Source organism: Ascidia mentula, chromosome 4 (assembly GCF_947561715.1).
Source record: "Ascidia mentula chromosome 4, kaAscMent1.1, whole genome shotgun sequence".
Taxonomy (NCBI): Eukaryota; Metazoa; Chordata; class Ascidiacea; order Phlebobranchia; family Ascidiidae; genus Ascidia; species Ascidia mentula.
The window spans coordinates 17,874,353-17,890,760 of NC_138569.1; the positions used below are offsets into that span (position 1 = coordinate 17,874,353).

General features: G+C 36.5%; 2 protein-coding genes across 2 annotated transcripts; one reads left to right on the forward strand and one right to left on the reverse strand.

The window, feature by feature from the left end:
- Nucleotides 1–9,027: 9,027 nt before the first annotated feature.
- Nucleotides 9,028–13,589, forward strand: LOC145898779 (uncharacterized). The gene is made up of 13 exons (XM_082987387.1): nt 9,028–9,241; nt 9,335–9,513; nt 9,574–9,782; nt 9,846–9,936; nt 9,993–10,089; nt 10,161–10,283; nt 10,512–10,685; nt 11,250–11,351; nt 11,430–11,522; nt 11,928–12,071; nt 12,150–12,281; nt 12,425–12,580; nt 13,016–13,589. The coding sequence occupies exons 1-13, from the start codon at nt 9,056–9,058 to the stop codon at nt 13,241–13,243; spliced, it is 1,914 nt and encodes a 637-aa protein (XP_082843513.1). The 5' UTR covers nt 9,028–9,055; the 3' UTR covers nt 13,244–13,589.
- A 466-nt stretch (nt 13,590–14,055) lies between these two features.
- LOC145898769 (NADH dehydrogenase [ubiquinone] 1 alpha subcomplex subunit 10, mitochondrial-like) lies at nt 14,056–15,894 on the reverse strand. Its single transcript, XM_082987367.1, has 3 exons — nt 15,184–15,894; nt 14,765–14,965; nt 14,056–14,408 (listed from the first exon to the last, which is right to left on the reverse strand). The coding sequence occupies exons 1-3, from the start codon at nt 15,838–15,840 to the stop codon at nt 14,136–14,138; spliced, it is 1,131 nt and encodes a 376-aa protein (XP_082843493.1). The 5' UTR covers nt 15,841–15,894; the 3' UTR covers nt 14,056–14,135.
- Nucleotides 15,895–16,408: the final 514 nt, after the last annotated feature.

Consider the following 16,408-nt stretch of genomic DNA (forward strand, 5'->3'; position numbering starts at 1 on the left):
ATGTGAATTGAATCAGTAAAGAAATGGCCAATGACAAACGTTTAATTACAACATATTTATTTCTTGATAATTCACAGCAAAGACACCGTCACTCCTTGTTACTTTTTTCAAAACCAAGATTGTGCATATTCTTTTAAATAAAGACGAAATACACATAAAAATTTTGTAACTAATTTTGTATAGGCTACACGTTGACATTAACATATAGAAGCACGTTTCCACCAAATTTGATCAGAAAATTATATGTTGCACAATTTGTTGTATAGATTAAAATAATTGAGGGTGTAATTTACTAACAATAATAACTTAACTCTTACACACAGTAACTCCAACTAGCAAACAAGTCTAACGTAACTTTTACAGAAGTTTTTGTCACAAACTTCTTGGAAAAGTTTTCTGTTCGCCAATGCGTGACGAATGACGACATGCAAAAAATACTTGGCTGGGTTTTCTTTGTAGCATCATAGAATACTAAAACATCTATGATTTAGTATTCTGTGATTGCAAATCAAAATCAACTTATTTATGCCACACAATAAATTGAGGTATTCAACAAAAAATAGAACCGAATCGATTTATTTTACATAACATGTCATCACGGCTTATGGTGACTGGTTCTTGGGGTGTGTTATCATGTTGTCTCTTCGGTATGAGTAGTGGGTTTGTGGGTGCGACTGCAGGACTTTCACAACCATACTCGGAGGCCTCGTGCAAAACTTTATCAAGTGACACAAGTTAATTTCGTGTGTCGCTTTTTTATTTTATTCTCGATTTGAACGAGTAAATTCTATATTTTTCACCACTTGTGCATCAAAACAAGATCAACTGCGTTTTAAGTGCCTTTTCAGCTGATTACAGCAATATTTTGGACAGTCACTCAAGTCTGTTAAATTGGATTAAAGGAAATGTTTTGTAAACCAAGTTGGAGTTAGCTTTTTTGCGGGTTTTGTTTTCATTTGCCACGATTCTCCTTGGTAATACATATTTACATAGGCCCTGAAAATCTTCCGCCCTGGGTTCACTCACACACACGTTTTGCACCGGCAATCTTTGTTAATTTCAGTTTAAGTCGCTAAAGGCCCGCAAGCGTACGTATACGTAGGCCTACATTATAAAGAAACAGACCAAAATTACGCCGGCGCAAGAAAGCCTGGGTGGATAGGATCCAAGGTGTTTTCGGTGACCATAACCTTCTTCATATGTTGTTCGTGAATGTTGTAGCCATTAATTGCGTAAAAACATTTGCTTTGAATAATAGAGATCGGAACCCAGCAAACAATTTGACGTAATTTCTACGTAGATTTCGGGTTGCGTTTTGGTCTAATCTACGTAGTGTCGGAATGTTTTTTTTACGTAAATCTGTCGACTCGAAACTACGTCTTCAAAACGTTTTCAAAAACGTCACCCACATACGTAGAAATGACGTTCTTTACAGTAACGTTCAAAACCAACGTTGGCTGGACATTCGTTATAACATTACTTTTACGTAATACTGTCGACTCGAAACTGCGTCTTAAAAACGTTTTTGAAAACGTCAACCACATACGTAGAAATGACGTTCTGTACAGTAACGTTCAAAACCAACGTTGGCTGGACATTCGTAACAACGTTATGTTTACGTAGAAATGTCGACTCGAAACGATGTTTTCCTGACGTAGCTGTTTACGTCGCGAAAGGACATTTGTTTTACGTTACATTTTACGTCACAGGATTCGTCTATAAAACGTTGACGCGAATGTTTCTTTAACGTAAAAACATTGATTACTGTGACGTTGTTTAGCCATAGTTTCGGAACGTTGGGCTAACGTTGCAATTAACGTCTAATCTGACAACGATCTGACGATTTTGAAACGTTCCTTTCAACGCCAGGTATACCTTTCAAAAAATTTAGATTTTGTTAATTAATAATTTTTGATTCATCTTACCAACGCCTGCACAATAAGCACCACCTGCAGTTTGTCAACATAAAATAATTTATTAAAATAATCCCAGCACAACAATACTATGCTAAATCCGTCAATATGAAGACAGTGGTGTCGTATAATCCGCTGCTGGAATAGGGGTACTGCAAAAACAAAGCAAGAATATCACCAATCAATATAATTAAAGTTTTATACAGCAGTGTCACACACTAAGACACAGTTTTAAAATTTACACAAAAACATACCCTTTAAAAGTCGCCACATTGCCTTTCTCTCCGCATTGCCTTCTCGGTGCATGCTTAAAAAAACAACCCACTTCCTTTTGATTTCTTGGGAGCAGAATGTAGTTTTTCGGCAAGCTCCTGTAAAAATGGAAATTTAACTTTAAAGTGCATTAAACAAGCCGTGACATGTACCGCAGTACCGGGACATAATGTGTTATACGCATAGCAAGTATTATCTGGAAAAAAGATTTTTATACTCCATAATTATAATTTAACACCCTATAGTTGATTTAAACAATCCGCTACAAGTTCATTATTATGGTTTCCAGACAAAACCAGCACCTACTTATTCATTTGTCCTGTGGGTGTTTTGTTTTTTCCACATTCCCAGAAGTACCGCCGAGAAAATAGAATATCTGAAAATCAGGTTTTGGTGTAAGATTTAAAACACATGTCTTTGATAATTTTGGAACCAACGTAACTGCACGTGAAATATGAAAAATAGCAATATATACAATACAACGATAAAGTTAAATTACCTTCACTTTCTGTAGGTTCCTTGTCCTGCTTTTCAAAATGATTCTCATGGAACTTTTGAACTTGACAAACAAATAATTTCACACCAAAGCCATTTACAAACGATTAAGCTGCAAAACAATCCAAGTACATTAAAGGCCAACAACAAACACAACATTTGCTAAATAGAACCAAACAAAATATATGTTGTAAGGGTTTGCTATCATAGTATAATACTATAATATCATCTGATGCTATTTCTGTTTCTGACATGTCAAAAGACTGGAGGATACCCATAAGTTTGATTTGACTCGCAGCCAATACCAATAATATATCCCTCCCGAGAGGAATCCAACGGTACTTTGAAAAACTTTCCCGCCAACCGGCTTCTCTCCCACAAGCCGCGGCAAGGCCAGATAGCGCCAAATTTTCTTTTACGAACATGTGAGGTATGCGGTGCGTTGACTTGCCGAACTGTGACCACACGCTGTGGCAAATCCATAAGGGACGAACTACAGCGAGGTCGGTGGACAGTCCCAATTAATCACAGTGTGTGTGTGTCAAAGGGATGTAGAATTTGTCGAACTGTGTACGGGACAAATACTGCGCGTATGATGTTAATATTTGCAAATCATCACTCTAAAAACAACTGACCTTGCCCCATTTCCTAAAAACAGATGTTTAGAAGCATCTATAAAACCACACAAAGGCCTTTCCATCACGTTTACGTTTTCTTTTACAATTTTGGAAAGACTTGTCCTTCACTATCCTGCGATGCAAAATTATGCACAGTATTACAACACTCTGTTTTGAGTTGAATTACAAAAACCGCTTTCTTTTAAATGGCTTTTAAGATCGAAACGACTAAGCATTGCTACGTGCGCAGTCAATAGCCGACCGCGACGGTCGTGCCTTGTCTTTAAACAAATTGTCAGTCCCCCATTCGTTTGTTTCAACTTCAATCAAAATCAAATTTTGCACATTATTAGAACACTCTATTTTGAGTTAAACTGCAAAAACCGCTTTCTTTTAATTGGAATGGCTTTCAAGAGCGAAACGGTTAAGCATTTCAATGGGCCAGTCAATAGCCGAGCGCGACGGTCGTGCCTTGTCTTTAAACAAATTGTCAGTCCCCCATTCGTTTGTTTCAACTTCAATCAAAATCAACTTTTGCACATTATTAGAACACTCTATTTTGAGTTAAACTGCAAAAACCGCTTTCTTTTAATTGGAATGGCTTTCAAGAGCGAAACGGTTAAGCATTTCAATGGGCCAGTCAATAGCCGAGCGCGACGGTCGTGCCTTGTCTTTAAACAAGTTGTCAGTCCCCCATTCGTTTGTTTCAACTTCAATCGAAATCAAATTTTGCACATTATTAGTACACTCTATTTTGAGTTGAACTGCAAAAACCGCTTTTTTTTAATTGGAATGGCTTTCAAGAGCGAAACGGTTTGAGCATTTCAATGGGCCGGTCATTAGCAAAGCGCGCCGGTCGTGCCTTGTCTTCAAACAAGTTGTCAGTCTCCCATTCGTTTGTTTTAACTTCAATCGAAATCAAATTTTGCACATTATTAGAATACTCTATTTTGAGTTGAACTGCAAAAACCGCTTTCTTTTAATTGGAATGGCTTTCAAGAGCGAAACGGTTAAGCATTTCAATGGGCCGGTCATTAGCAAAGCGCGCCGGTCGTGCCTTGTCTTCAAACACGTTGTCAGTCTCCCATTCGTTTGTTTTAACTTCAATCGAAATCAAATTTTGCACATTATTAGAACACTCTATTTTGAGTTGAACTGCAAAAACCGCTTTCTTTCAATTGGAATGGCTTTCAATAGCGAAACGGTTAAGCATTTCAATGGGCCAGTCATTAGCAAAGCGCGCCGGTCGTGCCTTGTCTTCAAACAAGTTGTCAGTCCCCCATTCGTTTGTTTCAACTTCAATCGAAATCAAATTTTGCACATTATTAGAACACTCTGTTTTAAGTTGAACTGCAAAAACCGCTTTCTTTTAATTGGAATGGCTTTCAATAGCGAAACGGTTAAGCATTTCAATGGGCCAGTCAATAGCCGAGCGCGACGGTCGTGCCTTGTCTTCAAACAAGTTGTCAGTCTCTCATTCGTTTGTTTCAACTTCAATCGAAATCAAATTTTGCACATTATTAGAACACTCTATTTTGAGTTGAACTGTAAAAACCTATGTGCAAAACGAATTCTGGACTTTCACTCTCATTTTGAATGTAATCGCTCTCTGTAATGGGAAAGTCCGTATTTTAGGTGTTTGTTTGATTTCAAATAAAGCAAATTTAGCAGTTCTATGAAATCCAATCCTGAAAAGTTTCCTATTGCACTAGAATTGACGCGAAGGGAGTCGGTCGACGTTGAGCAAAGGAATATCTGAAGCGTAAACAATTGTCAGATTTTGACTGATAAAACCTTTTTCCCATGTGAAACGTTTGCGGCCAAGATTTAATGGCTGCATCAACGGGGGATAACGCGCCAAGAGTTTAAAGCGAATGCGAAAATGATTTTTGTTCTTTAACCCAGATAGTTTGTTTGTAATTTAACTTTCTGAATGATGAATCAAAAGCGTGTTAATAACAATGTCTAGCCCACTTCGCCTCAAATATTAACGATATTTTACAACACTCTTATCTGGCCTATCTTGTCAATAATAATATCCTGCTAAAATGCTCACAATTACATTTTTTTTTTAATGTATCAAATTAACATCTTCTCTACGTTTTACGGAACGTAAGAATACAGGAACTAGGACTTTCCGAAAACAAAAACGTCTTTCTTACGTTAACATTGACGTGCAATTGTAGTCGCGTTCGGGTTGTATCGAAACGTATCAAATCAACGTCTTTCTTAGGTTAACATTGACGTGCAATTGTGGTCGCGTTCGGGTTGTATCGAAACGTATCAAATCAACGTCTTTCTTAGGTTAACATTGACGTGCAATTGTGGTCGCGTTCGGGTTGTATCGAAACGTATCAAATCAACGTCTTTCTTAGGTTAACATTGACGTGCAATTGTGGTCGCGTTCGGGTTGTATCGAAACGTATCAAATCAACGTCTTTCTTACGTTAACATTGACGTGCAATTGTGGTCGCGTTCGGGTTGTATCGAAACGTATCAAATCAACGTCTTTCTTACGTTAACATTGACGTGCAATTGTGGTCGCGTTCGGGTTGTATCGAAACGTATCAAATCAACGTCTTTCTTACGTTAACATTGACGTGCAATTGTGGTCGCGTTCGGGTTGTATCGAAACGTATCAAATCAACGTCTTTCTTAGGTTAACATTGACGTGCAATTGTGGTCGCGTTCGGGTTGTATCGAAACGTATCAAATCAACGTCTTTCTTACGTTAACATTGACGTGCAATTGTGGTCGCGTTCGGGTTGTATCGAAACGTATCAAATCAACGTCTTTCTTACGTTAACATTGACGTGCAATTGTGGTCGCGTTCGGGTTGTATCGAAACGTATCAAATCAACGTCTTTCTTACGTTAACATTGACGTGCAATTGTGGTCGCGTTCGGGTTGTATCGAAACGTATCAAATCAACGTCTTTCTTACGTTAACATTGACGTGCAATTGTGGTCGCGTTCGGGTTGTATCGAAACGTATCAAATCAACGTCTTTCTTACGTTAACATTGACGTGCAATTGTGGTCGCGTTCGGGTTGTATCGAAACGTATCAAATCAACGTCTTTCTTACGTTAACATTGACGTGCAATTGTGGTCGCGTTCGGGTTGTATCGAAACGTATCAAATCAACGTCTTTCTTACGTTAACATTGACGTGCAATTGTGGTCGCGTTCGGGTTGTATCGAAACGTATCAAATCAACGTCTTTCTTAGGTTAACATTGACGTGCAATTGTGGTCGCGTTCGGGTTGTATCGAAACGTATCAAATCAACGTCTTTCTTAGGTTAACATTGACGTGCAATTGTGGTCGCGTTCGGGTTGTATCGAAACGTATCAAATCAACGTCTTTCTTACGTTCACATTGACGTGCAATTGTGGTCGCGTTCGGGTTGTATCGAAACGTATCAAATCAACGTCTTTCTTAGGTTAACATTGACGTGCAATTGTGGTCGCGTTCGGGTTGTATCGAAACGTATCAAATCAACGTCTTTCTTACGTTAACATTGACGTGCAATTGTGGTCGCGTTCGGGTTGTATCGAAACGTATCAAATCAACGTCTTTCTTACGTTAACATTGACGTGCAATTGTGGTCGCGTTCGGGTTGTATCGAAACGTATCAAATCAACGTCTTTCTTACGTTAACATTGACGTGCAATTGTGGTCGCGTTCGGGTTGTATCGAAACGTATCAAATCAACGTCTTTCTTAGGTTAACATTGACGTGCAATTGTGGTCGCGTTCGGGTTGTATCGAAACGTATCAAATCAACGTCTTTCTTAGGTTAACATTGACGTGCAATTGTGGTCGCGTTCGGGTTGTATCGAAACGTATCAAATCAACGTCTTTCTTACGTTCACATTGACGTGCAATTGTGGTCGCGTTCGGGTTGTATCGAAACGTATCAAATCAACGTCTTTCTTACGTTAACATTGACGTGCAATTGTGGTCGCGTTCGGGTTGTATCGAAACGTATCAAATCAACGTCTTTCTTACGTTAACATTGACGTGCAATTGTGGTCGCGTTCGGGTTGTATCGAAACGTATCAAATCAACGTCTTTCTTAGGTTAACATTGACGTGCAATTGTGGTCGCGTTCGGGTTGTATCGAAACGTATCAAATCAACGTCTTTCTTACGTTAACATTGACGTGCAATTGTGGTCGCGTTCGGGTTGTATCGAAACGTATCAAATCAACGTCTGGGTTACGTCAATAATTACGTGCAAATATGGTCGATTTGGGGTTTTATAAAACGTATCGAAGTTACGTCCCAGTTACGTTAAAATTTACGTACATAAATAGTTGCATTCAGGTTTTTATCTAACGTATATAGTGAACGTTTTAATTACGTTATTTATTACGTACTTTTTTGGTGAAGTCAACGTTCATTACTAACGTCGGTGTTACCAACTTTCATACGACGTTTAGTTTGAAAATTACCTGGTATGCAACCAATTTTCGACTTTCCAGCGACGTTGCGAACGTCGAAACTACGTTGTGTGTTTGCTGGGAAAGGCCAGTTTTATACAGCTACAGGTAGGGTTTATTGCATTTCTTTACGAAAGCATACAAAACCGAATTAAATTCATTTCTTTTTCTACCTTGACGTAGAAGAAATTAAATCAATAGGCCGACTCAAATGGTCTTATAATACGTCCCATAAAAGTTTTAGCATTTTTGCCATTTAAATAAATACAAATTGAATACTATCAACAATTGCCTATGTTCATCTTCTGTGACAGGTTTGATGTCATCGAATATTTGTGTTTGTGGAATGAAATTTGGGACCAAAAAGCGTCTTAGTTATATTGCTTTTCCATCTGAAAACTTTACGGTTAATATGAATTTTTTTAGTCTATGTCAGGGAAATATAGCATTTTCTGAAAAAAAAGACCTATCACACTAAAATACTTGTCTTTTACACATTTCTGGATGTCACGAAAGATTTGTATTTTGAAGGCATTCTTTAAATTCCAATGTGTCTCTTATTAAATGTTATAGCAATATGCTGTTTGTAACATGTAAAAGTAAATATATTTTACTTGAAGGCTTTTACTGGTAAGATTTTGCGCGACGACAATTGATTGAACATGCGCTTGTGGAAAATCCAGCATCGTTTGAGTGAGAGAATCTCAATTCATCTTTCTTCCAGACTCGCAGCTTTCCTAAAAGAAATGACTGCAAGTACAAAGGAAATTTCTGTCGATACAACAACAAAAGGAGCAAGAACGGCAAGTTTTGACAAGAAGTTTGCTCTATCCCAGTATTATTATGACGTCAAGCCGCGCTCCATTGTTCAGTCACGCTTGGCGAGTTTGTTTACATAGGCTCTTGCGGTAAACTTAAAATGTGTCCAGGGTACCGAGATGGCGTGCGTTCCTTGCCAACGCAAAAAGGACAATATTCATGTATGCGCTTCGCTATGTAGTTATGTCATGAGTTGACGCACTTGTCAGAGCGACCAAGAGGCGACTTTAAACTGTTCGACTTCATTTCGAGTGCTTTTATACGTTTTAACGATCTTTCTCAAGGGCCCTTTCTTCGCCCTTTTGCCTTCTTTTTTGTTCAATCACACTCGAGTCAAATAGGAGAAGGTAAAAGAGTTGTATCGAAGAGATTTCCATCACATTAGTGTCTGAAAAAGTTTTTTTGCCTGATCCATCGTTCAACTAACTTAGATTAAAATGATCAAAATGTTGTTAAAACTTTAGATATATTCATTAATTGAATAAAGCTTAATAAATATGGATCAAGTTCTGCATTTGTACAACTTCGATACCCCGGAGGCAGAAGGATCGCGGTATGTTCTTACAAGTCCCCGATCACTTGAAGCATGCTCTAGGTTGCACATAAAGCCTGTGCAGTTGCTTCCAAAAGCTTACTCAGAGTTTGAGACGGAAAATGAAGGAAAATCAACAGAATTTATCAAGGTAAATCTTTCGTACAATTCCATTCATTTTGCACACCTGTTAATGCATGTACACATGGTTATGTGTTTGTAACATACTTTTTTGACACCAAAGATTATGTTTAATGACTGGGAGGAAAAACGAGTAAAGAAGTTGAAGAGATGCAGGCATGAAAGAGAGAAGATTATAATGGAAAAGCAGGTATCCAAAGCTCGTACAACCAATAAACAAACAAAAAAAAGTACATCATCGAGTTCACCCAATAAACCAGCTCAAGTAAAATCACCACAGAGGTACTTTGTAACATGTCATCAGATAAATTGAATTTTTAACAGTTAAACTATTTAATTAAGAGTATCACCTGAGAAAAGTTGGCAAAGTCCTAGACAGCCAAAGAAAAAGTCCACCACTCAATCTGTGTTCATAAACAACTCCAACAACATTTCAAAAAGTAATATACCACCAATTATTCAAACTGAGTCACCGTCAAGAGAGAAAACTCCAGAAACGACAGAATCTTTGCATGCCTCTTCACTAAACCCAGGCTACCTTAACTATGACAGTAAGTATTGTATCACATTATAGAATATAAACATAATTGCACTAAAATGTTCTTTCTATGAAGGCTTGGAGAGTCCAAGGTCAGTAAGGTCCAGATCAATGGAACAAAGCAAACTTAATCGATCACGAAGCAAGAGTGTTGAGACTCAGCAAAGGTAGTGACCTCTGCAATGTCCGTCCATCCAAGATTACTAACATGTTGAGCTTACAGTTTCAGGACCTCAAAATTTTGTACACAAAGTCTGAGATCCTCAGCCCTTGGATTTGCATCTCAACTTTCTAGTGGTTATGTTACCCCTCAAATTCAGGTGAGTTAAATTTGACAACAGTAATTGTTTGATTTCTTTTGTCAACTGAAAAATGCACCTTCCTTTCACAGAGGGACAAAAAGCTTGTCATATTTATGAAAGAAAAAAGAAAGCGAGAGGAGATGGAAGAAAAGGAAAGAAGAAATAAAATCTTGGAGTGGAGTGATGAGAAGCGAAAACAAGTGGAAACTAAGGTTTGAGTTTCGTTTGAAAATTAAATAAAATTCAAAGTAAACCTTAATGCACATCAGCACTAACCACATTTTTAAAATACAGCTGGGGTTTTCAAGATGTAAATGTGCATTTTTAATATGAAAAACCAATTTATTGTGATTGATATTTGTTTTTTTCAAACTTTACCATCTGTTACTTTTATCTGAACTAATTCATTTGTGTATTCTTAGATTGTGTTCTATTTGTAGAAAAAGGAAGAAGTCCTTCGGCAAAAAGAGCTTGCTGCCTCCCAAGTTCATTGGCACGAGAAGATCAGGAAAGAGGAGGAAAAGAGAATTGCACAACAGAAACAACAGGAGATTGATTTGCTACAAAGGCAGGAGATCTTAGAAACCACAGTAAAGTCCAACAAGGAAAAACAGGCTAGTATATAATTTCCCACTTCTAGTCAAGATATATATATATGTATTTTATGTATAATATATTTGAACTTATAATAGGACAGATAGTTTGCAAATTAATTTACCCACCTTGGCTTATGGAGAAAATTTGCTCCATTGGTTATATCTGTGATACCCAAAGTGGGTTCTGACTTCTGAGCAACTCATGGTTGCATAAAATAAATTGAGTGACTATATCTACCACTAAGTTGTGCAAAAACTACTAAATATGTCTGTACTAAATATGTCAGCCTTCAGGTAACAGACATGAGAACTAAGTCAAAAAGAAAACAAATAATCACAATTCAAGTGAAGAGAAGTTTATGTTTACTTGATGTTTTTAACATTTTGGAAGTTCAATGTCAATTTAAATAACCTTGTGGTTTGTGGTGTTCCATAGACAGAAAAGTTTGGGAAACACTGGGTTATTACCATGTCTTATTTTAAGAGATTGGTGTCTGTTTCTTTTCATTTCAACAATTTGCCCACTAAAATATTTAAAAAATGTTTCTTTGATATTATTTTATAAAAAGTTACAATTCCCAGGAAAAACAAAGGCAACAGCAAATGGAAGAGCGCAAAAAGGTAGCCCTGGAACGAAAACAGCAGCAAGAAAAAATGTTGGAATGTGTTCACAAAGAAGTGGAGGTGCCATTAAATACACAATGGGCTGGCTGAAATATTTCCAAAGTAACCAAGTTCTTTAAATTCTTGTGTTGACTTTAGGCATTTCAAGAAGCCACTAACCAGGATATTAGAACTCGCCAGAAAAATGCTGAAAAAACTAAGCTGGAAACAGAAATGCGAGAACTTGAAAAAGTATTTTTTATTATTTTCAAAACAGTTACACATTATTCTGAGTATAAAAAGACTGGCCCATATTGTTATTAACACTGTCATGTTAAAATAAGACATCAGGTGAGCTCCTTATAATGATGGAGCTACACCAATCACGTCAGTCAAACTGATGATAACATTGTTTTTGTCGAAACGTCTTATTTTAACATGACAGTGTTAGTAACAATATGGGCCAGTCTTCAAGTTGTGTTCCTAAGTTACACATTAGTTATTTAAACAACTTTTTAGTCGTGGAATAAAATCAGGCCTTAGATAATCCTCCATCTCTTTTCTAAACAAAAAAACAAATATTCTTGCCTATGTAAGGTGGTTTTAAATTTAGACACCTGACTAAAACATGTCAGTAAAACATTTTTTTTCATCCAGGTAAAGATGATGAACAGAAAACAATGGGAAAGATTTCGTGAAATTCAAAAACTTGTCAAAGCAAAGAGGGAGGAGGAGGAGAGGATAAGGAAGCAGTTGATCGACGAGAAATTGAACAAAGCAGAAGAAAATCACATAAAACAGGTTGGCAATAACAAATAAACATGTACTTCCATTGCTTATTGAGCAAATTTTCTGACTGTTAAGTAATGCATTCAATAGATTTTGGAACGAGACAGCACTTTGAAGAACCAATCCCATGAGACTCTTGAAAAAATTCGACAGACTAAGGAAAACCAAAAGCGCCTTGAAAAGCAAATGGAAGAACACCTTCACACAATTGCAGAACACAAGGTTGTAATTTCACTACAACAGATCTGCTTTTAAATGTTAGGTCAAAAAAAAAAATGTGCACACTAATTTTACTATGTCAAGGAACTGGTTTGAAAACCAACATTTTCTGTTGCCATTTCATTTAAATTTTCTATATGTTGCAGGAGGGCATGATAAAGCGTGCAGAAACAACTGCCCTCAAAAACACACAAAACAGATCAAAGAGGGCGCAGAAGATGCGTCAGGAGTCAAAACAGAGTTGGAAACGCAATCTATCACAAATACAAGAAAAGGAAGGGGAAATTGTGCAAAGGACAATGGTATGACTTGGCCATTAATAAATTAAACCTGTAGAAACTGAGTCCTCTCTTACTATTTATTAAACTTTGGATGTAAAGTTATAACCTAACTTTCTATAATATTAATATAGGTATTATTTAGCCTGTAAGTAATATTTAGCAAACACAACTCTTTTCCATCTTAGATTACAAAAACTGTCAACTAGTCTTGCTTAGAATTTCTTTAACTTTTATGTCTTTCTGTTGTGGGCAAAAATCCTCTTTAGGCTCAATTGGGTCTAAATTATAAACAGAAATACTGGGAAAGCTTGTTCAAAAAAATTTACATTTTTCATCACATCATAATTAAGATTTGAACAAAACATTTTTGTGAGGAGATGTTTAATTTTAAGAATAAATTTTTTTGACAAACAAAGTTGTCTTTTGAACAAAAACATTTGTGTTTCTACCAAACAGGAGGACTTGGAGGCAAAAGAAAACAGAACAAAGAAACACTTACAGCTGAAAGAGGCAGCGCTTGAATTTTCTCGGGTGCAAGTCAAGATCAATGAAGCTGAACGAGAAATGGTCAAGAGAAAATATTCCAATTTTAATGAAATGGCACAGAAAGCAAAATTAGCAGCAAATGTGGGACGTGGACCAAGAAGCTCATTTGTGAATTACTCAACAGTCAAACTTGGCTGAATTGTGTTTCAATTGCCTTTTATAACATTTACACACACTTTTTGCCCTCATACAAAAATGACATTATTTAACAGTGTAATTGGTATAGCTGTTTAGTTGTGATATTTTCACCTATAGTGTGATAAGAGTGGTCAGAAAATGTGTTGTGCTGCATAGTTTCGATTTATATTTTATATTAGTTGTTATGTTTGAACTGTAGCACTTGTACTGAATTTTATCCATGAACACTGTGGTCAAAATATTCTTTTTTTTTGTAAGTTCCTGTGTACATAATGTTTTTAATTTGTTGCAACCTTGACAGTAAATAAATCTAAAAATTGTTTGATATGTGGGCCTATATTCGAAACGTTTTCTTTTAAACATGACAATGTTAATAACAACATGGGCCAGTCTCTTTATACTCAGAATTATGAGGAAATCCGTGAATTTTGTTCCTGGGCCTATATTGTTTTTATCCATATTTATATTGTCATCAGTTTCAGGTAAGCGAGTTTATCATCCTGGCAAACAAAATCTTGTGTAATCAGCAGGATTAAATAAAACTAGCGAAATGCTAATGATACAAATTGATCTTGCTACTTTATTCCGTAAACCCCCATTACTATTGAAAAAATGTAAGACCTCTTTAGGTTAATTTCTGGCATTATCTGTTCAAAGAAAATGTCAAATCAAAGCAAAAATTAATCTTGTGGAATTCCTCAATAGGTAACTGTGAACCCTGACTGGTTTACTATGCTGGTTTGATAGTAGTTACTGATTTTGCATTTGCAGACCAAAACTCTAACAGTGTCAACACAAAAAAGAGATTGTGTTCGTGAACTTTATTTGTTATCTTCAGATCAAAATAAAACATATACCATATATTTCATAATTTACCCCAAAAGATGAAAAATTAGGACTTCAAGAAAATCCATTTGTCTCCGAGCTCCCGGTTGAAGCCCTTTTGATATTTGTGTGGCAAGTTTTCTTTCTCAAGTCTGAAAGCATCGTGAAACCATATCGGCATCCAAATTTCTTCAAATGGACAATACATGCTAAGAGCCCTTTTTTTCGCTGATCCACTATTTGCAGTGTAGAGCAAACTCTTAAAGTACTGGTTACTTCCATCATCCCACCAGTTTGTGGGAGATAGGAGGGAAGGCATGTTATCCAATTGTTCCACAATCTAGAATTAAATTACATTTTAATAAATTACCAGTTTCAAAAACTTCAGTGAAGGCCACCCTGATTTTAACCTAAATATACATGTCAACAATGTGCTAGGACCCCAGGAGTGTTTATATCTCAGCTTACAAATTAACTTTGTTGTTCAGGCAATATTGACAGTTTGCATGACATAATGGAACCCCTTGTGCAGAGCAGTGATTTTGCATAAATCAAAATATATCAAAGAAATTGTGGAAGTTCAGGTGTTACTAAAAACCACAATCAACATAATATTTTTAAACCAGTTTAAAACCATGAAACACATATAAACTTAATTTATAATACATATTCTAGACTTGCCAACAACTATCTTACATCATCAACGGAACCCGGAGTCGACCAATCCAGTTCAATAACATTGACTCCTTTATCGCGGGATTTGGGTATAAACTGGGTCTTGTAAATTCGCTCAATGTTTCGGAGATATTCAAGTGGAATCTTTTTTTCTGCCTCATTGTCACCAGCCTGTATAGCTTCATAACATTGCTCAGCTGGCACATCCAAATAAATGATAACCTTAATGAGAGTAAAGAGTCTGTTAATAAAAACTTAAAAATTGCAGTCCTGCAATAAATTATATAAATTAACCAGAATGGAACTTCATACACACATCATTTGCAGTAATAGACTTTTCTGTTATAATATTTAAAGTAAAATTAATAAAATTAACTACTGCTACATAGAGATTTACATCAATCTATCATAAACTGAAAGAAAATTGTTTTGACAAATACCTGTGGAGGAAGCATGCTTTCATCTACATGAAAATGATACATCTCCATCCATTCCCAGTATTTTTTGTCGATCCACTTCATTTTCTTCTGGGCTTCAACAAAAACCAGATCACTATAGAAGTGTTGCACCATCACTACTCCTTCACCCTTTTCCAGGAGGTTCACAAGGGCATCCATGTACTGCAGATATCTGTTGGATGTCAACCACTGCTGGTACCCCAAAGTATGAACCCAATCTGTGGGATCACTCCACAGCTTGTCAATAGACAGCATTCTAGCTTTTTGTATGACAGAATTGGGATTTAGATACCATTCTATTTTTTCTTTTGGAAACATCGTGCCAAGTCGAGTGATATCATAACTTATAGTGGCTTGAGGAAAGTATTTCACAGGTAGTTTTTCTGCCAGCTCCTTGGCAAATTTAGACTTTCCAGAGGACATGTTGCCCTCGACACAAAACAGCTTACACCATTTGTCATGAACTAGATGATGTTTAGGATTTTTCATGTAGTTGAATCTAACATACTGGATGAACTCCCCCACAGATGCATAGCCCGCTTTTTGGTGTGTAAACACACTTGCAGTTTTTGCCAAATGTCCAACGTTGAAACTAAAATGCTTGCAGTAGTCAAGTGTGTGTCTGCTCACACTAAGCATCTTTGTGATTCAATATTTCATTTGCTACCAAACAAAAACATTCTGCAAAAAATCGAAACTAGGGAACATATAAAAACCAACCATGAATAAATATAATAAATACAGTAGGCTACATCCTACATGTCAGCTATTTTTAATATTTATTTATTCTGGGACAAAATTTAAAAAAATTCAACTGGTTTAAATTAGAAATTAAAACCAAACTTTTTTTTATACTTGTGGGCTATTTGAAGAATCTGCAAACGTAATAAATAAACCTTGTTCGTTGCGTTTTTACTCTTGTTCACTGACTTTGTATGTTTTTGTACTTGCCTTGCAGCAATCCATAGAAATCTATGTCGGAATCATAATTTTTTATTAATATCAAAGAATACTGTTTTAGTTTTTTATGGTAATATAGAAGAAATCTTAACGCTAATCCATGATTTACACACCATTGTACTAGCCCGTTGCATATCTGCTGCTCAAGTAAACCTCATTTGCATATGACGTTTCTTATGCCTCATTCCAAACCTGATCATCGAGGTGTTCCAAACCTGAGACAGGACTTCGTGTTCTCTTGTCAATC